This window comes from Stegostoma tigrinum, chromosome 29 (assembly GCF_030684315.1).
Source record: "Stegostoma tigrinum isolate sSteTig4 chromosome 29, sSteTig4.hap1, whole genome shotgun sequence".
Classification (NCBI taxonomy): domain Eukaryota; kingdom Metazoa; phylum Chordata; class Chondrichthyes; order Orectolobiformes; family Stegostomatidae; genus Stegostoma; species Stegostoma tigrinum.
Window position 1 is genome coordinate 15632144 of NC_081382.1, and position 27902 is coordinate 15660045.

At 41.8% G+C, this 27902-nt stretch overlaps 1 protein-coding gene across 3 annotated transcripts in view; it reads right to left on the minus strand.

The window, feature by feature from the left end:
- LOC125465534 (pappalysin-1-like) overlaps positions 1-27902 on the minus strand; it is a 316341-nt gene that overhangs the window by 167803 nt on the left and 120636 nt on the right. For all 3 annotated transcript variants that reach the window (XM_048559167.2, XM_048559166.2, XM_048559165.2), the window contains exons 11-12: positions 4937-5050; positions 288-423 (exon numbers count right to left, since the gene is read on the minus strand). In XM_048559167.2, coding sequence (XP_048415124.2) covers positions 288-423; positions 4937-5050 — 250 coding nt within the window. The remainder of the gene's footprint in view (positions 1-287; positions 424-4936; positions 5051-27902) is intronic.

The following is a 27902-nucleotide window of genomic DNA, read 5'->3' on the forward strand; positions in this document are numbered from 1 at the left end:
TGGGCTTTTCTGAGAAACAGCTTTAGGCATTTTAAATACCAGTGTGAGATTATCTATTGAGCAAAGATGTGTGGCCGTATGATTGTCTCACTTGGATTTCCTTTCAGCTTTTTCACTTGCTGCTTTTTTGTTTGAGTTAGTCCACTGTGTATCTGTGTGGTGCTTCCCCTCAGTGCACGGGCCACTCCACTAATTGAGCTGTTTGAACTTTCTTCAGGCTTGCAAATAACTACATCCTTTCTAAATATGATCTATTGTGTTGCAAAAAAAAAGAAGAAAAGACTCACCCAGGTCATGATTCTGATCTTTCGTGTCAACCAACTGAACTGAGATTGAATCTTGTCTTTGATCCATGAGGCTACTTCCATCAGCAGCCAGGTGGACAATGACAGCGGCAGCAACCATTGGTTCCGTAAAGTAGACCTCATTAGAGAGAAAAAGATGAAGATTAACATTTGCTTCAGAAGTGGGCTGAGGTGTAAAAGAGGTGGTGAAAGGACACCATATCAACAGATTTCTCTGATAAGTATCCCCCTGCTCTAGCAATACAGCATGTACAACACTATTCAACTTTATTTGATATTTGATTTTGTCAGAAAGCAATATACTGTGGATGTTGTAAACTTGAAATAAAAACAAAACATAAGTTCTGATAGCATCTCTGGAGAGTGAAACAGAGTTAAGCTTTCAGGCCTGAGACCTTCAACAGAAAAGCTGCCAGGCCTGATGAGTAATTCCAACATTTTCAGGCATTTTAGAATCTCTACAATGTGTAAGCAGGCCATTCAACTCATTGAGTCCACACCAACCCTCCAAAGAGGGTTTCCAGACTTGTAACCCTGCATTTCCCATGGCTAATCCACCTAGCCTGCACATCGCTGGACACTCCTGGCAATTTAACATGGCCATTCCACCTAAGCTGTGTGTCTTTGGTCACTGGGAGGAAACCAGAGCACCCGGAGGAAACCCACGCAGACACGGTGAGAATGTGCAAACTCCACACAGACACTCACTTGAGGATGTAAGCGAATCCAGGTCCCTGGCGCACTGAGGCAGCAGTGCTAACCACTGAGCCACTATGGCGCCCTATTTTGTATTATGTAATTTCATTATATATTACACAATTTCATAATGTAGTTTCCGAGGAGTGATAATCTAAATCACAGGCAGATTTTCAATCCACTCATTTGTTTTTAACGTTAAGAGAGACTTTGGCATTAAACTTGACAGTAAATTTCAATCAAGGCATTTTCAGAAATAAGACACTGTGCTTCTATTCTTCCAGGTCCTTCACAGCACAAAACAAACACATGGTCTTTTCTCACAGCAGCCAGTCGCTGTATTCTGAAAATGTAAAGATCCTCAAACGCAAGGGTGCAAGGTGAGTGTGATGGGTCTTGCGGAGATTGTTGAGGTTCACGGGGATGTAGCGTGGGTGGTAGGACAGGAGACAGTGGAAGTGTCAGGTCTGGCTGTGGGGCAGTGGATGGGGGCAGATGTCGAACTGGAAATAGTCTGGCAGGTCCCGAGAAGGGGTCTGGAGGGAGGGGGAGGGAGGTGTGATTGGGTCCAGAGTGGAAGTCAGCTTTGTGAGGGATGCAGGGAAATCAGGCTCCGGCAGAGTCGGAGGAGATTAGTCCCTTGGTAGCTGGGGGTATTCCCATTTTAGATGCAGGAGATGGTATGGGATCCCAGCAGGGTCCCATTGTCAGGTCAGTGCCTGGATGATTTTGGGAGGGTTAGGGGTCAGTTTAATGGTTGCTCAGAAGGTAGACAAAGATTTTAGTAATCTGACATTTCCTGGGTAACTATTTATAGAACTGCAGCAACACTTTGAACTCTCCATCGATTAAAAGGATACTTTTGCAGCATTCCAGATACATGGGAATTGCTCATCAGAAAATTCAATTTCCCCGGTAATCCCTTCACAGTCATCTACGAGGGGAATTCTGCAGAGCGCTGAAGAACAATTCCTATTAATGCTTCAGAAACAATCATTGAGCCTTCAGAAAATCTGTTTTTTCTGTGCTTTTCAAGTAAAAGATCCATTTAAACATATCTATGAAATTTAGCTTCATTAGTTTGAGTATCTTCAGCAAGATAAATGTTCCTCTAGTCATAAATTGTTTAGCATCTTGAACTTTCTAAAGTTTTCTTTTCTGTTCTGCTCCAACACTGTCCCATTCCTCAAAGTTCTCCTCTCTTCAGCCATGGTACCTGAGCTCAGAAATCTGTTTTGATGTCTGAACATGTCATGAGGCTTTATAGTTGTATATGGCATTGCAGTTAAGCCTGAAACCTGTCCGCCAAACTCTGACCAACAAACACCACAAGGTGAAGATCTGCAGCAGTATCACTGGCCAACCTCACCCCTCCCTCAGATAGCGTGAAGGTGTTAATTGAGATAGTCCGGTGAGATCATTAGTTCAGCATGGATGAGCCACCGAGTTTGAACCTCTTCATCTGTGCTGGGTTTATGTCTCAATTTGTAAATATTCCTTTTTGGTCAAAAACATAGAAGCATCAATTGATGAGTTTTTATGTGAAAATAATATATCTCCATTCATGTCTATTGATTGTTTTGCCTGCTAAAGCTATTCGTGAATTATCTGCTCATCTTTCAACTTATGAGCCTCAAGCACCTGCCTCATCCAAATTTGAGTAAATAATCTAGACCAGCTCTTCAATGCTGTCTTAGGCAGTGCTTCATTGTGGGAAAGGTTGACTTATAGGGCAGACATGAAATCAAGACCAGATGCAAAAGGTCCTGTGTTACTATTTTTTTTAAAATGACTTTTTCTGGTTTCCTGGCCCCACACACACACACACACACACACACACACACACACACACACAAACACACACACACACAAACACACACACACATTCTCTCTCTCTCCCCCACCCCACCCACCGACACACACACACACACACACACACACATTCTCTCTCTCCACCCACCACACCCCCACACACACACCCACATACAAACATTCTCTCTCCCTCAACCCCGCCCCGACCCCCCCACATACACACACACTCCTACACACACGCTTTCTCTCTCCCTCATCCCTCCAACACACACACACACTCTCTTTCTCTCTTGGTCTCACACACACAGTCTCTCCCCAACACACAAACACACACCGTCTGCCTTTTCTCTCTCTCTCCCCTCACCCCACATGCACACAAACAAACTCACACATTCTCCCACACACACACTATTTCTCTCTCTGTCTTCCACCCATACCCCCTCCACGCTTTGTCCCTCTCTCTTTCTCTCCCTCTGTCTCTCTCTCTGCCTCACACAGACACTCCCTTCCCCTCCACAACACACACACACACACACACACACACACATGAATCTATGGAGTCAATTTGTTTTTGAAGGTACATTCTACTTTGTTTAAAAAAGCATACAATTTATGGACACTCAGTCAATGCAGTGGTTTATAAATTCCTACTTTTGAAATAAAGTCAGTCTGACTCCAAACCAAAACAGATTCTAAACAAGGCCTCACACCTAACATGCATTGTCTGACTGAAAATGTCACCTCTTCTTTACACTGATAAAACCTTTAGTTCTCTCAGGACAGGGACTTGAAAAGAATTTGGGAATTTACATATACGTATTAATCAATTAAAACCTTCTGATTAACAGCATCTTAGGCTTGTTCAGGTCATCCTCATCAACACTGTGACCCTTTGATCTTTTACTTATAAATTTTGTGTCTGACACTACCTCTCTCACTAACACCTGAAGAAGGAGTAAGACTCCTCAGATGTCCTGGTTTTTCAAGGACCGCACTTGCCCCGTCGACCATGTCTCTCGCATTTCCCGCAACTCATCCGTCACACCCCCACACCGCAATAACAACCAAAACGGAATCCCCCTCATCCTCACGTACCACCCCACCAACTCCGGATCCAACACATCATCCTCCGTCACTTCCGCCATCTGCAATCTGACTTCACCACCAACGACATTTTTCTCTCCCCACCCTTATCTGCTTTCCAGAAGGACCACTCTGTCCATGAATCCCTTGTCCGCTCCACACTCCCCTCCAGTCCCACCACATCCGGCACTTTTCCCTTTAACCGCAGGAAATGCTACATCTGCCCCTACGCTACCTCCCTTACCCCCAGTGTGTGTGTAGTGTAGGAGTGTGTCCTGCAGTCTGCTTAAAATGCCTGAACACTTAAGATTTCATAATAAAAGCTACAATACAGTGTTACCAGGATGTCAGATTATTATGTTCCATCTTATAAAGGGGGCACTGATTGAACAATACCGTTGTTTATTGCTTTTGCCAATTTTTAAGATGCTGCCAGCTATTGCTGTGATTATTGTTGCAATAAATCATGGGTTCTTATAATGGTGCATCTAAACTGTCATTGGCCTTTGAGAATATCACAAAAAATTCATGACGTCAATTTCTTGTTAACTACTATAGTGGCACCATGGGTTTTGGTATTAAAAATAATTCTACAACAAAGAATATGATTTCTTGGGGGAGGTGATGCTGTCTTTCAGAAGTTTGTATCACTGGAAGCGTGTCAATATCCATCATGTATCACTGGGAGAGTGAAAACTCAGGGAGAAATTTATTGGTGGTGTGTCAAAATCCTGAGGAAGTTACTGGTGATGTGTCAATATCTGGAGTGTACCTTTGCGACTGTGTCAGTCTCCATCATGTGTCACAGGGACTTTGTCAGTGTGTGGAGTCTGTCAATGGGACTGTGTCAGTACCTCGTGTGTGTCAGTGGGACTATGTTAGTCCCTGGAGCCTGTCACTGGTAGTGTATCAGCAGAGAAAGTTGAGAATTAGTATGTCAGAAGCTGACATAATGATTAAGAGTTGTTTTTTCCATTTGATTTACAATCTGTTCGCTTCAGCTTAGGATCCATTCACGCTGTCTAAAGTAATAAGCCTACCTTTAGCCAGTATTTTGCTCTGAAGTATGGGATGCTGTGAAATGCTTCTACACATGGGAACCAGGCATACTGAGCCACTCCTTCAGATAAGTCGATGACCCTGGTCTTGCACATCTGCAGGAAAGCACACTTCCATTAATTTCTATACCGGTAATTTGAAATTAATAGCACCTGCAATATGCAATAAAGATGCTGAGCATATTTAATTTGTGAGTAGAGGTTGCAGAAAATACCCATGCTGTGCCAAATTATGCATTGACAAAGCAAACCCTAAATCATAAAACAAAGACAAATTACAAACTGATATCCCTGCAGGGACAGTTTCGTCATTTTTGGAGCTTCCTGTGACATTTGTGAGCAGTGATCCTGTGCTTTGTTCTCCTGGTGTCATGCAAATTATTTTTTAAAGTGTGCATCATAAAACACATGCCTTCTTGAATACTCCAGAAAAGTCTGTCACAAGAACTTATACAGCAGCTTTGCTCTAGTAAGGCATTCCAAAGTCTTGCAAATGAATGCTGGAATGCACTGCCTGGGGTGTGGGTGGGGGTTGGGGGACAAAGGAGGCGTGAAACCTCACTACCTTTAAAAAGTATATGTATGAGCACTTGAAATTTAATAACATTCACAGCTATGGGCCAAATGCTGAAATGTGGGCTGAGTGTAGAACGGTATGCTACGGATTTGATCCTCTTGTGTGTTGTGACTCTATAACATAAACATATTAGAGGTGTACTCAGCAGCTTTGGCAATATGCACCGGCATATTTGGGGAAAGAAACAAAAGATGTAAATTCCCCCCCTCCCTGGTAGCATTGAGAAGTGGAAATAATTAGCTGTGTGGCTTTGGAAAGAGACACAGCTTCCTCTCAGTCACCCAACAGTTCTGTGGTGGGCAGAAAAATCTCCTGGGAATTACCTGAACTCACCAGCAATTAAGGCCCTTATGTAGTCAATTAATAGCCACATAAGGGCATTGGTTCACCACCTCCCCAGTTGCGTGCTACCCCAGCAGGCAAGAAAAGTGGCTGGTTTCCCACTGAGTATCCAGGGTAACCTAAACATTGTTTTAGGGAAGGAGGGAAACCCCCAATTGCCTTAGTCTGAACCAGTCAGAGTGATATATGAGGGAGTAAGCCAGATGGTCTCGAAAAGGCACCCATATTCCCATAGAGCTCCCTCAGATCAGGGCATTCTCTCCGTGAGAAGCAAAAGAAAAAGATCTAGCTCCTCGCCTTTACATTCCCTGAAGTATTATCATTGACTGGTGGTCTTTAATTGCCAGCCTTTGGTTAACCAAACAGCTTCCCGGGCAGCTTGCTCAACAGTTAGGATGGTGAGTTAGTAAGCTCTAAACACAACTATCCCTCATCTGTCTCAAAAAGGGAAAATCAAGGCCAAAGTAAGACTTTGAACTCTAAAAAAGAACTGATTTTAAACAGTTGCTTCGCTTCTCTCTGCCGATGCAACCAGGCACACTGACTATTTCTCACACACTTTCTGTTTTTATTTCATAATTCTACTGTTTATAAATATTTCAAACCTCCCAGTCTAGAAGATCTAGAAAACAAAGATTTGTATTTATAGGGCACTTTTTACACCCAAGGACATTTTACAATCAATAAGTTCAATATTTCAAAGTATGATTGCTTTTTCCACAATCAATGGATATCATAAATAGTCAAATCATTTCTGTGAGTTTCGATTGCAGGGTAATTGTTTTCCAAGATTATTGAAAGGACTTTGTCCAACCCATCAACCCGACTTCAATGAGGCCCATTATATAATCATTCTTTCAAGGACATCCACTTCTTATTGATCCCTTATTAAGGACATCAAATTGCTTGCCCTCGTCAAGGTACTATTGATGGTTGCACAAATGCCACATTTTGAACAGTTTCTTAGGTGAATTAAGGATGACATTTCTTAACACGAATCAGTATGGCAGGATCGTGGCTGATGAGGTTTAACCCAGGCATGACTGTTGCTTATTGAAAATTTTGCCCATGAATAAAAAGTGTCTGAGCTGCTTTATGGTGAAATTATGGCACAGTTCAAGTTTGGCTCATTCTCCAACACTCTGCAAACTTGGCAGGTCCAAAACCAGCAGCTTAAGATATGATGTATCACTGTGTTCAAGCAAAAGCTCAATTTTAAAATTTTCATCCTTGTTTTCAAATTGGTTAAATCCCTCACTATGTACTGCTGTCTTATAACCTCTGAGGTATCTGCACTCCTCCAAACTTGACTCCTTGACCGTTCCCAGTTTTAATGAGACTGTGACTTCAGTTGCAAAGGTCCGAAGCACTGGAGATCCAGTACTAACCAGTAAGTCTTGAGGAGCCAGTTTATTTCCCATTAATCTATTTTATGATTGAAATGGATGCTCCAAGCCGTAGTGACTAGCAGTGTGGTATTTTCTTGGGAAGTCTCTAATCTGTGAGGTTTTTGAGCAGTGTTTGAAATGAGTCCAACTCTTAATCGGGTCTCATTTGAATGTTGTGTAAACCAAACTGATTGTACCCAGCTTGTGAATGAGACTTTTATTTTTGCTTGTGGATTGTATTAAAGATTGTGTTGTCAGAGCAGAAATTACCAAAATGTTTTAAACTATTTGGACCTCAGAGTATGCGACTGGTTTTTGTGTGTGATTTATTTTTCTTTGTTGCTCGGCAAAGCTATACTTCAAAAGTGATTGTTCATCCCAACAAAACAGACGCTGCCTATTTAGACATTGAATTTATCTCAACACCTCCCACCATGGATAGTGTTGTTCGAGGTTGGGGTGTGGTGATTCAGGGTGGAATCTGGATGGGGGGTGGTGGGAAGTGAGTCTTGTCATGCAAATCACAACTTATTTTGGCTTTTTTTTTAAAAAAATCCTGGAATTCTTTATATTTTGCAAATGCTTGAACAGTTCAGTTTTAAGAAAACAACTCGCATTGACAGAACACATTATACTACAGCGCTCTGCAATTCAAACACTAAGGATGACCTGTCCTTTCCTGTTCATTTCCAGACAATGATTAAAGGCAATTACCACCCAGGGATAAAGAAGTAGGAGGCGATTCTGTCCTTTCAAGTCCTGTATTCTCACTACTCGCCTGAACAGACAGAGCCCCAAATTAATTCACTTACAATTTACTGCATACTTAGGTCTAATCAAAAATACATTGATATGACTAAAGTACTTTTCTCATCCCCTGGTGGCAAGAGGGAAATGCCTCATATATTTCAGTCATGCTTTTGAAAAAAAGAGAGAATTGTCAAATACCATGCAAAAAAAAAGTTCCTATAGGTCAGAATTGCAGTCAAACATTTTTAATGCTGGTCATAAAACATGAATAGTGAGTTGGAAGGTCGGGTGAGTCAGAGCATAACAGTATCCAGTCGCTGACCTTAGCCTCTATGAGTAGCAGCAACAGAAAAAGGAGGTTGGATGCAATTGCACATTAAGTAAATCTCAGTTTAACTTGATGAGTGACAGGTCTACGTGAGTATGTTGCGAGTGAGGTTTTAAAAATATACCTTTGCATTTTGACCAGCACCCTAAAATGGCATTCACAACTCATGATTTTTTAATCCAACTTGGTAAGTTTTTACATTTCCCCACTGGTATTCAGCCACCCAGAAGCAGTGAATTCTTTTAGACCCAAACGTGCACGCTTTCTGGTTATGAGGTGACGCAGTGGGAACTAATAAATTCCTCTTAAAGAGGACTGTCAAATCCAAGCCTTTTCTTGAGCCTTGTGCCTTTTATGGATCCAAATAACTTTATTTCACTTTCTGAGTGTACCATTACGTTACAGGCACTTTCTCAGCTCTTGGAATAAGATGCCTGGGAGTCACGTGATTTGTATCTTGTAGCAAGGTGTGTGCCTTAATGAGAGTCTCAATAAGCCTGTGTCAAATAGAACACAACACAGTCTGCAGCGAAACATAATCACTGCCTTGTACTGAAGGTGGGGTTGAATAGGGTCAATAATTGGATTTTAAACCATGGGGGTTCCTTTTCTTCTTTTGATGAAAAATGGGTGAATGCCTGTTTTTCTTCTGAATTAATGACCGCCTAATGAAATCAGATTCCCAGAAATCATATGTTAAAAAGTTGCATGTTCCCATGATTTCATTAGCAGATCATTTATTATTGCAAAGAAATAGTCATTCTCCAAGTTTTCCTCAAATAAAGGATTTTATCCTGCTATCATATATTTGCTAGAAGAGTTTGACTGTTTAAAAATGTGTGGGGCACACAAGGAATACTCGTTAAGTGTTGAGAAGCAAGAAGTTATCATAAATTACAAAAGCAATGATTGAGTGATTTAGAATCATTGCCTGATTTCCAAGATAGATTTAAATCTTTAAATCATCTCCATATGTTTGTTATTTAAAACAAAAGGGTGCAAGAGTGATTTGGCATCATTTTCAAAATTATCCTTTCCCCTTCAGTTTCATTTCAAATTCATTTCCATATCTTAAAATCTATCATACATCTGTGGCATTGTTCTCAAAAATCATTCAACAAAATAAAAATTGTTTTAAAAATAAGTTTCACATATTTAAGAACGGTAACTTTGGGCTGTTTGGTTCCTAAAGCAGGCAATGTTTTATAAACGTTTCAACATTTTAAATCAGAATTTCTATCCAACACCTGTGAGTGATCCAACTTTAAATTAATGAAAATTACTTGGGAAAAATATAGTTCCATTGGACTATGGAGGTTAGTAAATCGAACAAAAATTGTATTCAAAAGCTTTTGAAACATCTCCAGAGTGTCAAAAATAACTGTTTTAACGTAACAGAAACATTTGCAATGATGAACAATTTATGCCAGTGTAGTGACCAGTTTTATTGGGATGACCTGTGTCTACAGCAATTTTGATTTTAAACCAGCACAGAATATTTCAGAGAATTGATTTGGGCTGAACATAATTTTTGCTTAAAATTCGCACAATCACTTGAGCTGACAACTCTGTATTTGGGAAGGATATTGCCAAAACATTGCTCTGTACAGAGAAGCACATTGCTTTTTTTCTCAAATTTTCACAATATTTGAATATCCCTGTTGATATGTTAAATTCCTTGGTTTTCATGCTGAATACTGGACTCTCGGGTGTTTGCGATGATCCTAGGAAGACTGGGTTGATCAGAATTCTATTTGTTGACAGATTTCTGTATTTATTGATTGTTTTCTTGTTCATTATTTCTACTGTTTTCTACTAATACAACACGTTCTCTCAATGTTAGCCCTGCTTTCATTTGTTTGGTCGCCATCTTCTAGTAATTAACACTTGGAGTCTGTCAATATTTGTAGAGGATTCCTTCACAAACGTGTTTGAAAACCACTGAGTTAATCTTGTTTTGGGTGTTTGAGCTAAACACTTGACCTAGGCTGATTTTTAAGTGAAGTACTGAAGGAGTGCTGCCATGTTAGATGTTCTATCTTTGGGTGAGATGTAACGCAGAATATCTGTACTTTCTCGAGTGGGAATGAAAGGTCCTGTGCCACAATTTGAATTGCAGCAAAGCTTTTTCTGAAATGAAAATGTAAAATATTGGAAACGGTCAACAGGGTATCATCTGTGCAAAGGGAATAGGTTTTGGGGTTAGGCAGAAATGTGAAGTTGATGTCGCAATTTCTGATCTTATTGAGAAAAACAGAAGTTGCTCGAAAAGCTCAGCAGATCTGGCACATCTGTGATGAAAAATCAGAGCTAATGTTTCGGGTCCGGTGACCCTTCCTCAGAACAGATGACTGTATTGATGCTGCCTCGTTCTCCCAGGGGGAGCTTGAACAGTTCATCAACTTTACTAAACCTTTCACCCCCACCTCAAATTCATCTGAACCATCTCCAATACCTCGCTCTCCTTCTTTGACCTCTCCGTCTCCATCTCTGCTAATCGTCTCAGCACCAACATCTATTCCAAACCCACCGACTCCCATAGCTACCTTGGCTACGCCACCTCTCAGCCACCCTCCTACAAGAATGCAATTCCTTACTCACAATTCCTCCACCGCATCTGCTCCTAAGATGGAGTGTTCCACTCCTGGACATCCTAGATGTCCTCCTACCTCAAGGACTGCAAATACCCCCCCTCCATTGTCAAAAATGCTCTCCAACACATCTCTTGCATTTCCCACAATTCTGCCCTCAAAGCCTTTCCCCCAACCAAAATAAGGACAGAGTACCTCAGCCCTCATATACCACCCCACAAATGCCTGCATCCAACACATCATCCTCTGCCACTTCCACCACCTATAATCCAACCCCACAGCCAAAGAGATATTTCCCTCCCGACTCCTGCCTGCCTTTCGTAGGGACTGCTCTGTCTGCGACTTTCTCGTCCGCTCCACACTCCCCACTAACCCGACCACACCCGGCACGTTTTTCTGGAACTGCAGGAGGTGCTACACCTGCCCCTACACCACCCTTCTGATCTCCGCTAAAACCCCAAATAATCTTCCCAAATCTGACAGGCATTCACCTGTACATCCTCCGTCCTGGTCTACTATATCTGATGCTCTTGATGTGGCCTCATTTATGTCGGTGAGACCAAGCACAGACTCAGTGACCGATTTGGGGAGCATCTGTACTCTGTACATGATAGTCAATAACACCTTCTGGTTGCCAACAATTTTAACACCCCTCCCACTCCCTAGGTGACATGCCCATCCTGAACCTCCTTCAGTGCTACAACGACGCCACATGCAAACTGGAGGAACAACACCTCATATTCCACCTGGGGAGCTTACATCCCGATGTCCCCAACACAAAATTTCAAAATCTCTCCACCCCTGGCTTCATCCCATGTCCAATCCTCCCCCTCATCCCCACCTCCTTGAGATGACGCAACCTGTCCATCTTCTTCCCCACCAATCTGCCCCACCCTTCCCACTGACCATTCTCCACTAGCCCCTACCTGTGTTCACCTATCACCAACCCACTTACCTTCCCCAGCCTCATCCCCTTTCTATTTGCTTTCAAGCTCCCTTCCCCATCCCCAGTCCTGACAAAGGGTGTAAACCCAAAACCTCGACTTTCCTGCCCCTCTGATGCTGCCTGACCTGCTGTGCTCCTGCAGCTTCACACTGTATTGACTACTGATTTGTATGTTTGCACAAACAGAGTTAACATTTAGAGTAGAACATTGCTTCCAGCATCCACAGTGTGTTTGTTTTTAATTCTGAGTTTTCATGTAGTCCAGGCCAGCAATAGATTCCCAACAATCTCACAAAAACAGTTAATCTGTTCAAGTGTCTTATGTTTATCCCTCACTTCACGTCCACGTTTAAGTACCATATAATGTAAACTCTCTCTTCTGGTTGCCAACAGAGATCAGCTATCTCACTGGATTTAAAGCTACTTCCCAATGAGACATCATGCACCACACAGTCAGTTCCTTGGCCAAAGCAGAGCTCAGTGATGACTGATGTGTTGGACAAAATATGATAAACATCTCTGAGAGAGGGGCAGTTGAAGGTGAGAGGTCACATGATGTCACATAACATGCCAAAGTTGACAATGCTATTCTGTAAACCACCTGAAAGGAATCACCAATGATCGAGCCATTGGCACTAAAAAGGCAGTCCCTGGGAGATGTTTAGGGAGTTGGAGACGGGAGACGAATTGTTGGTTTACAAGGGCAAGGATGAAAATTCACAGCTTAAATTTGACAGGAAGATATAAGGTGAAAAATGAATCATTTGAACAATTTTTGGGAAATTGTCAGGGCATTAGACAATGTAATGAAGAATCAGGACAGTCCCAGTGAAACTGGGATTGCTTTGTCACTCTATGTAAAGTGCTTTAGAACATCCTAATGTCATTAAAAGTTGCTACATGAATGCAAGTGCTTTCTTTCCTCAAATTTCTCCAGCAGTTATCACATTCATATCAAATTACTTTGTCCACTACCAGAGTTAATGAAATCCCTATTAGTAGCTTTGTGCTGTACAGTCTAAAAAATGCTGTACACCAAGGAACATGGTTGTTTGAAGGAACAGGCTTATTTTCTTTGTGTTGCAAATTTTGTTTATTATACTGACTGAAATAAATTATTTCGAAGTTTTAGTTTTCTCTAAAGTCAGCAATGAGCTTTCTTTTTCAGGAACCCACATTCTGCCTGGTGAAGCTTTACGCAGGGGGACTGTTGTCACACTGTTGGCACAGCCCATTCAGGACACTATACGGAGCAATGTGTCTCAATCCTAAAACCCTATATTCTAATGTAAATTTGCCAGTGTGCTCCATTAATGGCCACCCAGGGTTGTCAGAGACCAAAGTAAACTGATTACAATTAGACACTATTCAGGTCCTAACTCTTTCATGTGAAAAATTATTTGATCAAAACAGCTCAGATTGGGAGCCCTTCACTTGTGATGGCAGACTACTTTGTTATGCATTAGTTAATGACAGCTGAGTAGCATGGGAAAGCAAGCTCTAAAAATACACAAATATCTTGCTAACTACTGCTGTTGTACTGCCGGGCCATCCTTAAAGATTTATTGTTGTCTGTAGCTGACAATAAATGAAAATTCAAATCACAAGAGACATAAAAATTGAGTAATCAGGTTTTGTTAGATGTTAATGCCCTGGAAACCGCAAATGACTTCAAAGTCATTTATAAAATAAAGGGGGATACTTAAGGACTCTAAAGCTGCAAACCCACATTTCCCTATCCAATGGTATTTTTTTTTCCCAGACGCCACTTTCAGTTAACTGCTGCCTGATAATTGCCCTTGTTTACACTGATATTCTCTCCCTGACACCTCGGTAAGCAGGACCCAGCTTCAAGTTCAGAGCTGCTTTTAACCTCTGCGTTGCACACATCTGCAGGAGATGATTACAACTAAAGTGTTCACTGTTTACAGACAGCCAAAAAGCAAACAAGCACAAACTCTTCCAGCCTGTGCCTGAAACCAACTCCTCTTCACTTTTTCAAAGGATTTTTCAGCTCTTCTCTGAATTGGTACATTTTGTAAGATGTCATGGAGTCATACAGCATGGAACCAGGCCCTTCGGTCCAACCTGTCCATGCTAATCAGATATCCTAAATTAATCTAGTCCCATTTGTCAGCATTTGGCCCATATCCTTTTAAACCCTTCCTATTTATCTACCCATTCAGATCCTTTTAAATGTTTCTGGATGGGTGTGGCTAGCCTGCAGTGGTTGTCAGACAGCAACTTGGTCTCTGAGGAAACTATCAACATTACAAATTTCAACACAAAAAAAGAAATCTACTGAAAAGGCATCGGTTGTGTACCTCCTAAAGTTTGTCCGTTTGCAACTTATGCATGATGGCAGCGTCAGTTTTCATTATTTGCCTCAAACGTATAACACTCCAACCATATTTTGTAGAGATAGGTGTTGGTGAATGGGCAAGGGCAGAGGTGAAGGATGCTCTCTGAAACCTAAACTTACTTATTGGTGGTACAGGAGTTGACACAGTGCTAAATGGGTTAGGATTGGTGCCTGCAGGTTCATGGATTTCACTTGTGAGAGTGGCAAACATAATTGGGGACCACACTGTCCATTCCATGCTAATAACTGAGTTCTTATTTGGAAATACTCATTGTGGACGGTTTGTGGGCAGTAATGCCAAAAAAAACAGGAATGCAACTGAGATGTTATGTAGCACAACTACTTTAAGGCACAGTCATGATTGTCAAAAGCAAGCAACTGGCTTTGTGTGGAAACATGAAAATTGTACACAGCAAAGGCTCAAATTAAAATATCATAAATTTCTCTTTCATTCCCTTCAATCACACTTATTCAGTGTCATCCATCCTGTTTCCTCTTGCATTTGCTAACACCAATCACTTCCTCAAAGCTTCCATAAATTCACAGCCCTGTCCCTGAACTAAAGTAGTTGCTGGTCTCTTTGTTACGTTACAGAATGTAAGTGAGGCAAATATAGAATTGCAAATGCTTCAACACTTTGAGTATAAGCAGTTCCATGATATAAACATGCCCATTACAGCATTATTAATATAGTTGGCTAGCACACTCATAATTGCATCAATCGCTCTGGCAGCGCAGACAAATGCAAGTAAGAACTACGTACAATTCTCAACAGATGCATAGTTTTAAAATGTAGCTACTCTGTCTTATGATTTATTGTGAATGTGACATTTAAATTGTGCAGTTAAACGCTTTACTGTCCCTTATTTAAATCAAAAGCTTTAATATTGTGTAAATTCAGCTAGGTTTTGCAAAAGCATTCTTAAAAATGTCTGCTCCGGATTGAATGCTTCATTGTTTATGAACCTGTGAATAGTCTTGTTCTAGACGTGTCATTCATACTGTGAATTGTATAATGTAGTTTGTTGCATTTTGTTTCTTTTAAGTTCTATTCTGGTTTATTGACTAAGGTAGACCATGTGATGTGATCATTTGCCAAACAGATTTTGTGTCAATTTGTAGTCTATGTTGGGATACCTTACATCAACTGGAGTAAAGTGGTTGGTTTGCTACAGTTTACCTAAGCAAGACTAGGTTAGGAGAGGTACAACCAACTGGGATATCCATATTTAGTCTCACAGACAAGTGAGATCTGCTGTAATGTTGCCTCACAAACTTTCAGATTATCTTTTTGTGTGAAGTCTGTCATGGGTAAATAGCTGATCAACATGCACTGCCTAGATTCTTGCATTTTGGATTTGATTGGCATCATATCCACAAATATCTGTTCCCTCAACATCCAGTGCTCAGAAGCAGTCGTCAGTGCAGTCAAGAAGATGTACTCACTAAGGCTCCTTAGATAGCACTTCCCAAACCTGCAACTATGATTGCCTAGAAGGATACGGGAAGCAGATACTTTGGCACACCATCACCTGCAAGTGCCCCTTGAAGCCACACGCTATGCTGACTTGGAAATGCATTACATTCCATCTGGGTTGCTGGGTCAAAATCCTGGAACTCTCTCCCAACCAGCATTGTGGGTGTAACTACACTAAATTGACTGCAGTTGTTCAAGAATGCAGATCATCACCACCTCCTTGGGGGCAATTATGGATAGGCAATTAATGCTCTGCCAACCACCAAAAAAGCCACTTTCTGTGAATAAATATTTTTAAAATGGTCAAGATGGTTTGCTTTCCTCATTAGATGCCTTTAGGAAAAATGTGGAGAAAATTGTAAAGGTTTGGGTTGGGGAGTCACAAAGATTTTTTTCCTTCTCTGTCTGATCTATATCTCCAACTCTCACATTTTATCATCTTTGCTGCCTTAAATAAAGTGTCAACTGCGTAACAGTTAAATTCAAGCTAACAGCATGGCAGATAAATTGAAATGCCTTATAGTCTATAAAAACAAAACAGGACACTTAAAAAATAGACTGTATATAATATTAATATGTAGAATAACAAAGACCTGGCAGCAGATTTGAAGTAGTAATTCAATCTAGCAGTTCTGATGACATTTGTAAATTGTTTGAACTTCACTCTTGAAGTTTATTGCATCTTCAGGACAGTTCAAGTGAATTACTGCCCTGTAACTTTCTGTCAGCCTTTTATTACCTGATGGATGGCATTTATTTGCCTCACAAGGGAAGCTGAAGCCACACTTCTGTCATAACATCACAACCATCTTTTATAAACAATTTTGGGATTAAAGTGTGTGAAGGGGAGGGATAATATGCGAAGTTGACAGGAGTAAGTGTTTGTCTCAATTTTTGAGATAATCTTGACTGTGAGTGCATTTCTCATTCTCTTAAATAACTCAAGCTGCACTAATTTGTACAGGTAGCCTGTTGTTTCACCTCCTCTGACCACAGGAATCACAGAAATTTCAAAATTATCGTTATGGTCCAAATTAATGCTTTTTTTCAGAATGAATTTACATAGGTTTAGAGAAATGAATACAACCATTTCTCTCCAAACTGAGCATGTCAACCCAAGCTTGAGCAATCATACTGCTATTTAAGGAAGATGTATATTCTTTATTTATAAGGCATTCTAATCAGATGGTCAAATTCACTTCAAAAAACTACACACAATGATTTGCTTTCTTGTTTTGCAGCCCAGTGAATATCATCACATGGACAATTGAGGTTATACTGATTCTGTTTAAGCTACTTTGCAACAAGAAATCTCCCGTCATTTCCCAATGAATGAGACATGAAAATGACTTGAACAATGATCTGGGCATTTCTGAAAGTGGCAACACAAGTGGATAAGGTGGTCAAGAAGGCATACAGCACACGTCTTTGTTGGCAGGGATATCAAATTTAAAAGCTGACAAGTTGTGTTACAGCTGCCAAAACTTTAGTTCGGCCACATTTGGAGTATTATATGCAGTTTTGGTTGCCACACTACCAGAGGGACGTGGATGCTTTGGAGAGGTTGCAGAAAAGGTTTACTGGGTTGTTGCCTGGTTTGGAGGGTTTTACTTATGAGGAGAGGTTGGATAAAATCGGACTGTTTTCACCAGAAGGACGGAGCTGGAGTTGGGGGTGTGGGGGATCTGACAATACAAAATTATAAAAAGCATAGATAGGGTGGATAGTCAGAGGTGTAAGACAGCACAGTTTCAGGGTGACAGGAGAAATTTTAGGTGAGAGGCGCAGAGAAAACGCTTCATAGAGAGTGGTGGGTGCCTGGAAGACGCTGCCAGTGGAGGTGGTGGAAACAGACACGTTAGCGACCTTTGGGGTGTATCTTGATAGGCCCATGAATGGGAGGTGAACAGAGGGATAGAAATCATGTATGAGCAGTAAGTAGTGGAACTAAATAAGGAGTAGGAATCTGCACAGACTTGGTGGGCCGAAGGGCCTGTTCTTGTGCTGTATTGTATCCTAAAATGTGAGGCGAGGCAGTGAGATGTTAATAGGTGAAGAAAAGACATGAATAATTATTGTTGAATCTGACAATGGTGAATGAATTTTAAGGGCGTAATGGCCAGGAATATAAAATCTGTGGTCAGCATGCAGCTTCTGTCAACGTTCCAAACTCGACAATGACTTTGCAACCACACAGTTGCCATGCTCCAGCTGGAGTTTGAACATGGTCCTGATTTCCCAAAGGCTTGGTGTGAAAAATGGGCTTCAAGGCATCAAACTGAGCCATGTGGATCAGGAGGATCCCAGGTTTGACCTTTGACCTCTGGTGAGTTGGGTGAATTGGGAACAAAACCTCAGTTGAGAAAACCAAAGGAAGCAGTAACACGAAAAAAAAAATGCATGGCAAGTCCCACTGAGGTCTTTCGTGTATCTCCCTCAAGACAGATTAATCATAACACTGGCCAAACTGTGAGCAATCTGGCTTCTCACTGTGTCAAGACAGGGAACGAACTGGTGTGAGTGGGTGGAGATGTAATGAGGAGAGAAAAGATGTAATTTAGAAACAAATAAAAGGTCCAGCAAATAAAAAAGGTTTATGCAATAAGCTGAATATATCTTGACTGCATGGAATAGTAAAATTTCAGTAATGTTGAATCATAAACTGGTGTTTTACACCTCTCTTTATTTATAATTCCATTGAAGTCACAATCGCACAGTCAAAATTCATCCAAGAAAGTCTATCAGTAGGTTTTGTGGAGTCTGGTGATTTTTTTGTTTGGCTCTTTGAACATTTGTTGGAACTAGACTGGAACAAGATTTAATAAATGGCAGGGTTAAGGGTTAAAGCTGCTCCAGTTAAAAGAATTTCAGCAAAACAAAGGGCAGATTATCTGTCATCTTGCCACTACAGAAGTGGCCCTCACGCAAGCATCACATAAGGGCACTTGAGGTGGCCAACACAGAATGTTTTTTTAAAAACCAGGATGTTGAAGCTGAGCAGCAATTCTTACACCAATGTGTCATTCATTGGTTTCCTGAAACGTGTGTGGGACTAATTCCAGCCCTCAACTATAGGTATTAGTAAGCCTCTCCAATCGGATTTTTGGTAAACAGCAGACTACCTGGCAGATGATCAGTTTCGACATTGGGGAATTGTACTGAAAGGATAACAAACCAGGAAAGGGCTTTTCTTTTCCTTTTGACTAATGACCATTATTTAGCACTCTTTCTGCATGTTTTGCTCTGCATCACAGATTAGCTACAAGTGAAAGGATTGTTTAACTAGGATCCAAATGTAACAGTAACGAGAATTTTAGATGGATTTACTTAATATTTTCCTATTTCACAGTATGGCTTTTAAAATCTGTGCCAGGATACAAATGGTCTGTGACCAAAGGAAATTGATACATACACTTCCAGATGGGATTTGGTATCAATTAAATAATATCTAAATTGTTTAATGTTAGGCAGCTTAATATTTAACAAATTCCATTGCCTTTTTTTTTCAATTTGAGGTTTTTTTTTCCAAAGTACTATAGGCCGTATTTTGCTGTTGCCCTGTAGTACAACTGATGTAAATAGGAGAGCTGTGATTAATGTGACTTGTCAAATGGATACCAAATGGGTAAAGTCCTCTATAATGTAGACTGCTGAGAGATTTGGAAATGGTGTTCATGTGCCCAAAGCATTCCTCTTCCAAATTTCATCACTCATTGAAATACAGAAGCACACAGCTCTGCCACTTTGATCCTTTGAGTTCACAACCCTTCCAGAGACATAACATTGTTACCATTCATACCAAGCAGGTGGGGATCTTTTGTATATTAGTTTTCCATTGAGCCACGATCGTATGATGCTATTCCCCATCCTAAGGACAACTGAGGTAATATGATGCTCTTATTTACAAAGCGAAGGAAAGTGCGACTGAGGTTAACAGGCAAGTGAGATCGGCATTAGTTTCTAGATTCTCCAAGTTTGGAAGATCAAAAACTACTGCATCACACAGGACTCCCCAAACAAACCAATTTGAACAAGCAAGGGAAAATCACTGTTTCTTTCCCCAATGAAGTATATTGTGAATTAGGTCTACATACTTGTTGCTCTTTTGACAACTGCATTGATTGAAACAGCAACTAATTGAGTGACCGTGTGGCGATCACACTGAAAACATAATTACTTCTGTAGCTACTTATGTTGGTAATTCTTAATAACATAACAGGTTACCCACAATGATGGTGTTTCAAATATACTAAGTAGGTCATTCATGTGAAAACCCAAAGAAAACACAGGGTTTCAGGTAAATGCAAAATGGATTCCATTCACACAAATATTTCATTCAATCACTTTGGACATGAAAAATGAAAGTGGGTATTCAGATGAGTGCAAAAGCAAAAGGTGTGAGATCATAACCTTGCTCTCAAAAAAAAATTCACAATACGCTGTTATGATTTTTGTTCATTATATAACGATGTCATATTTTGATCACAGCCAAATTTGAAAAAAATGCTTTGTAATGCAATGTCAGTAGATCTTTCGGGATTAGAGGTTAGGATCGGGGCGGGGTTGGGGTGACTGGAATGTTGCTGTTTGAAGGAAAAATGTTACCTCGAGCACTGGTAATGTCAGTTTCGACTTGGAGCTGAGGGTCAGGACTGTGTCTTGTATTTAAAGCTAACGTAACTCAGAAGCAGTCACCTCACAACCCAAGTCAGATTGATTGGGGAGGAGGGGGGAGCAGGAACCCTACAGATATAATGCAGACCAATCATTTGTTTCAATTGTTCTAATATCCTCTATAAATAGTCCCTTTTTTTCTATTCATTTGAATGATGTGGGCATCGGTGGCTGGGCCAACAATTCTTGCCCATCTGTAGTTGCCCTTGAGAAGGTGGTGGTGAGCTGCCTTCTTGAACCAGTGCATTCCACCTGCTGCAGTTTGACCCACAATGCCCTTTGGAAGGGAATTCCAAGATTTTGACCCAGCGACAGTGAAGGAACAGCAATATATTTTGAAGTCAGAATGGTGAGTGGCTTGGAGGGGAACTTGGAGGTGGTGGTGGTGTTCCCATATGTCCGCTGCCCTTGTCCTGTTTTTGATGGAAGTGACCATGTGTTTGGAAACTGGGATTTCTGGTGAATTTCTGCAGTGCATCTTGTAGATAGTACACATTGCTGCTACTGAGCATCGGTGCTGGAGGGAGTGGATGCTTGCTTTCTAATGAAAATAATCCTAATCTATTCAACCAATTGGATGTGGTGGATGTGGTGCCAATTAAGTGAGTTGCTTTGAGCTGGATGGTGTCAAATTTCTTGAGTGTTGTTGAGGCTGCGCCCACCCAGGGCAAGTGGGGAGTATTCCATCACACTCCTGACTTGTGCCTTGTAGATGGTGGACAGGCTTTGAGGAGTTCTCAAAGGTTTCTCAAATTGAGATTTCTCAAATTGCAGACCTGTAACCAGTGGTGTTCCACAGGGATCTGTGCTGGGACCACTGTTGTTTGTGATGTATGTAAATGATCTGGAGGAAGGTGTAGGTGGTCTGATCAGCAAGTTTGCTGATGACACTAAGATTGGTGGAGTAGCTGATAGTGAAGGGGACTGTCAGAAATTACAGCAGAATATAGATAGACTGGAGAGTTGGGCAGATAAATGGCAGATGGAGTTCAATCCGGGAAAATGCGAGGCGATGCATTTTGGAAGATCAAATTCAAGGGCGAACTATACAGTAAATGGAAAAGTCCTCGAGAAAATTGATGAACAGAGAGATCTGGGTGTTCAGGTCCATTGTTCCCTGAGGGTGACAACGCAGGTCAATAGGGTGGTCAAGAAGGCATATGGTATGCTTTCCTTCATTGGGCAGGATATTGAGCACAAGAGTTGGCAGGTCACGTTGCAGTTGTATAAGACTTTGGTTCAGCCACATTTAGAGTACTGTGTACAGTTCTGGTCGCCACATTACCAAAAGGATGTGGATGCTTTGGAGAGTGTGCAGAGGAGGTTCACCAGGACGTTGCCTGGTATGGAGGGTGCTAGCTATGAAGAGAGGTTGAATAGATTAGGATTATTTTCATTAGAAAGACAGAGATTGAGGGGGGACCTGATTGAGGTCTACAAAATCATGAGGGGTATAGACAGGGTGAATAGCAAAAAGCTTTTTCCCAGAGTGGGGGACTCAATTACTAGGGGTCATGAGTTCAAAGTGAGAGGAGGAAAGTTTAAGGGGGATATGCGTGGAAAGTTCTTTACACAGAGGGTGGTGGGAACCTGGAACACTTTGCCAGCGGAGGTGGTAGACTCAGACACGTTACCGTCTTTTATATTTGGACAGGTACATGGATGGGCAGGGAGCAAATGGACACAGACCGTTAGAAAATAGATGACAGGTTAGACAGGGGATCTTGATCGGCGCAGGCTTGGAGGGCCGAAGGGCCTGTTCCTGTGCTGTAGGTTTCTTTGTTTATTTGAGTCAGGAGGTGAGTTACTTGCTGCAGTATTCCTGACTACTGACCTGCTGTTATAGCCATTGTGTTTATGTGGTGAGCCCAGCTGAGTTTCTGGTCAATGATAACATCCAGGGTGTTGTTAGAGGGGGATTCAGTGATGGTGACACCATTGAAAGTCAAGGGGTATTGGTTAGATTGTCTTTTATTGGCAATGGTCATAGCTTGGCATTTGTGTGGCACAAAGGTCACTTGCCACTTGTCAGCCCAAGCCTGGATATTGTCCAGATCTTGTTGCATTTGCACACAGACTGCTTCAGTGTCTGAGGAGTCATAAATGGTGCTGAACATTGTGCAATTATTGGAGAGAATCCTCATACCTGAGCTTATGGAAGGTCATTGATGAAGCAGCCGAAGATGATTGTGCCTAGGGCACTACCATGAGGAACTCCTGCAGAAATGTCCGGAAGCTGAGGTGATTGACCTCCATCAACCATACCATCATCCTATGTGTCAGGTATGACTCCAACCACCGGAGATTTTGCCATCGATACCCACTGATTCCAGTTTTGCTGGGGCTTCTTGATGCCACATTTGGTCGAATGCGGCCATGGTGCCAAAGGCTGTCACCCTCACCTCACCTCTGGAATTCAGCTCTTTTGTCCATGTTTGAATCAAGGCTGTAATGATGTCAGGAGCCGAGTGGCTCAAACAGAACCCAAACTGGGCGTCACCGAGCAGGTGTTTCTTGAGAGCACTGTTGATGACACCTTCCATCACTTTACTAATGATCAAGAGGAGATTAATGGGGCGGTAATTGGCCTGGTTGGATTTGTCCTGCTTTTTATGTACAGGACATGCTTGGGCAATTTTCCACATTTTTGGGTAGATGCCAGTGTTGTAACTGTACTGGAACAGATTGGCTAAGGAAGCAGCAGGTTTTGGAGCACAAGTCTTCAATACTATGCTGGAATGATGTCAGGGCCCATAGCCTTTGCAGTATCCAGTGACTCCAACTCTTTCTTGATATCACTTGGAGTGGAGTGAATCGAATTGGCTGAAGACTAGTATCTGTAATGCTGGGGACCACTGGAGGAGGCTGAGATGGATCATCTACTCGGCACTTCTAGCTGAAGAATGCTGCCAATGCTTCAGCCTTATCATTTACACTGATGTGCTTGGTTCTTCCATCATTGAGGGCGGGGATATATGTGGAGCCTCCTCCTCCAGTGAGTTGTTTAATTGCCCACTACCATTCATGACTGGATCTGGTAGGGCTGCAGAGCTTAGATCTGATCTGTAGGTTGTGGGACCACTTAGCTCTGTCTATCACTTGTTGCTTTCACTGTTTGGCTTGCAAGTAGTCCTGTTTGGTGGCTTCACCAGGTTGACACCTCATCTTCAGGTATGCCTGGTACTGCTCCTGCACTCTGCATTGAACCAGGCTTGATTCCCTGGCTTAATGGTAATGGTTGAGCAGGGGGTATGCTGGTCCACAAGATTACAGATTGCGCTGGAGTACAAAACTGCTGTAGTTGATGGCTCACAGTGTCTCATGGATACCGAAATCTTGAGTTGCTAGATCTGTGTGAAGTCTGTCCCATTTAGCATGGTGATAGTGCCATACAACACAATGGAGGTTGTTCTCAATGTGAAGGCAGGACTTCATCTCCACTAGGGCTGTGCAGTGGTCACTCTTACTGATACTGTCATGGACAGATGCAACTGCAGATGGCAGATTGTTAAGGATGAGGTCAAGTATGTTTTTCCCTCTTGTGGGTTCCCTCACCATCTGCCGCAGACCCAGTCTAGCAGCTATATCCTTTAGGGCCTGACCAGCTCGATCTGTAGTACTGCTGCCATTGACATTCCCCACCCAGAGTACATTTTGTGCCCTTGCCATCCTGAGTGCTTCCAGTGTTGTTCAGCATGGAGGAGTACTGATTCATCAGCCTGAGGGAGGATGGTATGTGGTAATCAGCAGGAGGTTTCCTTGCCCATGTTTAACCTGAAGTCACGGGGTCTGGATTCAATGTTAAGGACTCCAACAGCAACATCCTCCTAGGTGTATACCACTGTGCCGACACCTCTGGTGGGTCTGTCCTGCTGATGGGACAGGATATATCCAATAATGGTGATGGTGGTGTCTGCAATGTATGATTCTGTGAATATGACTGTCAGGCATTTGCTTGACTAGTTTGTGAGACAGCTCTCCATGCTAGCCCCCAGATGTTAGTGAGCAGGACTTTGCAGGCTCGACAGGACTGTTTCTGCTGTTGTCTTTTCCGGTGTCAACATCGATGCCAGGTGATGTCCAGTTTTATTTCTTGAACACTTTGTAGAGATTGGTATAACTGAATAGCTTGTTTGGCCATTTCAGAGGGCAGTTGAGAGTCAACTGCATTGCTGTGGGTCTGGAGTCACATGTAGGCTAGGACAGGTGAGGGTTGTGGATTTCCTCCCTTGAAGGACATTAAGTGAACCTAATGGGTTTTCCCGACAATCAGCAATGATTTCAAGGTGATCAGTACAATCTTAATTCAAGACACTTTTTTTTATTGAATTTGAATTCCACCATCTGCCATGGGGTTTCTGGATTAATAGTTGCATGATAACAACACGAGGTCATCACCTGCCCTTGACTTTCTGCCCTGGAGATGTGCTATAAAACCTTCGATTAGATTGACTGAAAATATTTATGAACTCTTTTGAAGTGCATAAATTATTATTTTGTATGGGATCATTTCAATCTGGAGTCCTCCTATCAACACAGGAGAGACTCTAATTCTGCCAGTGAGCACTGGATATAACACTCAGTAACAGGCAAAGATGAGCAATATTCTGACTGGCTACGGCACCATATGCAGTCACCATAATTCTCCCACTGCCTCCACTCCACCTACACAATCAATGACATTTTAAATGATAACAACAACTTAGACGTGCATGGTGCACAGCAACATGGCCATTCCTGAAAAGCCAATGGGACTACGGTATGTCTTAAATCTATCTTAGCCAAAACATGTATGCCACAGAATAGTCATGAGTTTCCGGTTCAGTCTTACAAGCAAATGCCAAAAACTAACTATGATGGAAATAATCTGTACCCACTTATACCATCAAAAATTCTCCCTGTGGGGCAAGCAATGCCATATGGAATATGCTCCAGTTAAAATGCATCTTCTTTAATGGGAACATTTACTTCAAAAGGAATTTGCTCAAGCACAATTAATTTCCCTGAGACCTTGGAGTGTTTGCTTAATGGGAACAACTGGATACAGGGAACATTTTGCTCACTGTGGCAGTGTACCCATTAAAATTCCAAGTCAGAGATTTGAAGTATGCATTTCATTCCTTTCATTGAATATAGGAACCATTGAAAATAATTTAAAGAGTTGCACTATGTGGCTAGACTTTTATTCGATTTAATTAACTGGAGATGTTTTCACAAAATCTGTCCAGTGTTATCATCTGAACAAAGTCACAGCATCAATATTCTGTAGACAGGGACTGGTCTACTCTACAAGCTGATGGTAGGTGTGCATTGGCAAGACATTAAATCTAGAAACATCAGAATAATCACTAACTAGACAAGTCTTCCTTTTGTTTCGTCACTCACTGTTTGCTGCCTCCAGAGACAGAATGATACAATGAATTGAGATTGATGTTCAAGATCATTAAGTCTGCATTTTATTCTGTTTACATCTCATAAAATATTTCAGTATTGTGCTTACATCATGCACACCTTCAGTTCTATTTCTTCTGAGCTTCTAAGTGTCCTCACTAAACATCTTCACGATCAGCAAAAGTGTCCATGTAGACCCTGGAGATTAAACTAATTGTGTCCATAAATCTGCACAATAGGGAGGTATGCTTGGAAGAGCTACAAGAGTCTCAAGTGTCATTTCTATACCTCTGAGGTTCTTTGGTTTCTAGGAACATAGGAACAGGAGTAGCCATTCATCCCCTGGAGCCTGGACCACCGTTTGATTCCATTATGGCTGACCTGCAGCCTAACTCCATATGCCTATCTTTAGCCAATATTTCTTCATATCTTTGCTGAACAAAAATGCATCTCTTTCATATTTAAAACCATTGACAACCACTGGAAGTGATGTCCAAATATCTACCACCTTTTGCATGTAGAAGTGCTTCCTTACCGCTCTCCTGACTGGTTTGGCTGTAATTCTCAGACTACACTCCTAATTCTGGAATGGCCAAACAGTTGTAATAGTTTTTCTTTGTCATTTGTCTTTTCCTGTTGATATCTTGAAGACTCCAATCAGATCACCACTTAACCTTTTAAATTCTAAAGAAAACAGGCTGGATTTTTATAATCTCCCCCCGTAACTTAAACTCTGAAGTTCTCCTATGACTCTTGTAAGACTACATTGTACTTCCTCCAAGTCCAACATATTGTTCCTAATGCATGGTGCCCAGATCCGCTCACAGTACTCCAAGTGGAGTTTAACCAGACTGTGATCAGCACTCTAATTTCAATGATTCTTTGATTCCAAAGATTTTGCGTAAACAACCCTTCTCATAAATGCCAAGTCTAGTTACAAACAAAACAGAAGGTGTAACACTTGCTCTTTCACCTCCTCCCTCTTTGCTGTCAAAGGCCCCAAACACACTTTCCAGGTGAAGCTGGATTTTATTTACTATTTTTTTCAATCTATTCCACTACATTGACCAGACACAATGCAATCTCCTTTACACTGGTTAGACGAAAAGCAGACTGGGAACACCTCCTTTCTGTCTACAAGATTGATCTTGATCTTCCAGTTGCTTTCCCCCAAGTTAACAGTTCTGGGACTACTACAATATTCCAATGAATCAACTCAACAATCTAAAACTGAAGGCACAATACTCCATTTGCCACTTTGGCACTTTATAGCCATTAGACTCAACACTGTGTTCAACAACTTCAAAACACGGCCTCTGTCCTCCGTTTTGTTTTCAAAACCACTTTCCCCATCCCAACATGGAACAAACCATTCCTTTACTGTAGCTGGTTGAAAGCCCTGGCAGTCCTTTGCTACCAGCACTGCGGGTGTACCTATACTACATCGACTGCAGCAGTTTGAGCAGGTTCCTTGCTATGATGCTTTCTTGAGGCCAGCTAGAGTTTTGTTTTTAAATTCTGCCTCAGTGGGATTTGAACCCAGGAAGTTCCTGGTTCTCTGAATTAACTGTCCAGCAAAGATACCACTAGGCCATCACTGTCCCCAGCCCAGGCGCATTTGCACAGTAGATCCCAAGAATTTAAAGATATATGTTAAAAATTGCATTTACACAATGAATAGATATTCCCTACTTTTCATTAAATTTACACCAAGTCGAATTTCATGACATTCACCAAAACTAATGATGAATCCTGTTACAACTTAGCCACATTTCAATTGGAATTAATGCATCATTCAAGTATTTGACTATGGATAGGCCTTTCTGGTGTCACTAATTTTATGGGCCCCCATTTTTGGGGGCGGCACAGTGGTTCAGTGGCTAGCACTGCAGCCTCATCGCGCCAGGGACCCAGGTTTGATTCCAGCCTCGGGTAACTGTCTGTGTGGAGTTTGCACATTCTCCCCGTGTCTGCGTGGGTTTCCTCCAGGTGCTCAGGTTTCCTCCCACGGTCCAAAGATGTGCAGGCTAGGTGGATCAGCCATGCTAAATTGCCCATAGTGTTCAGAGGTGTGTGGGTTATAGGGGAATGGGTCTGGGTGGGATGCTCTGAGGGGCAGTGT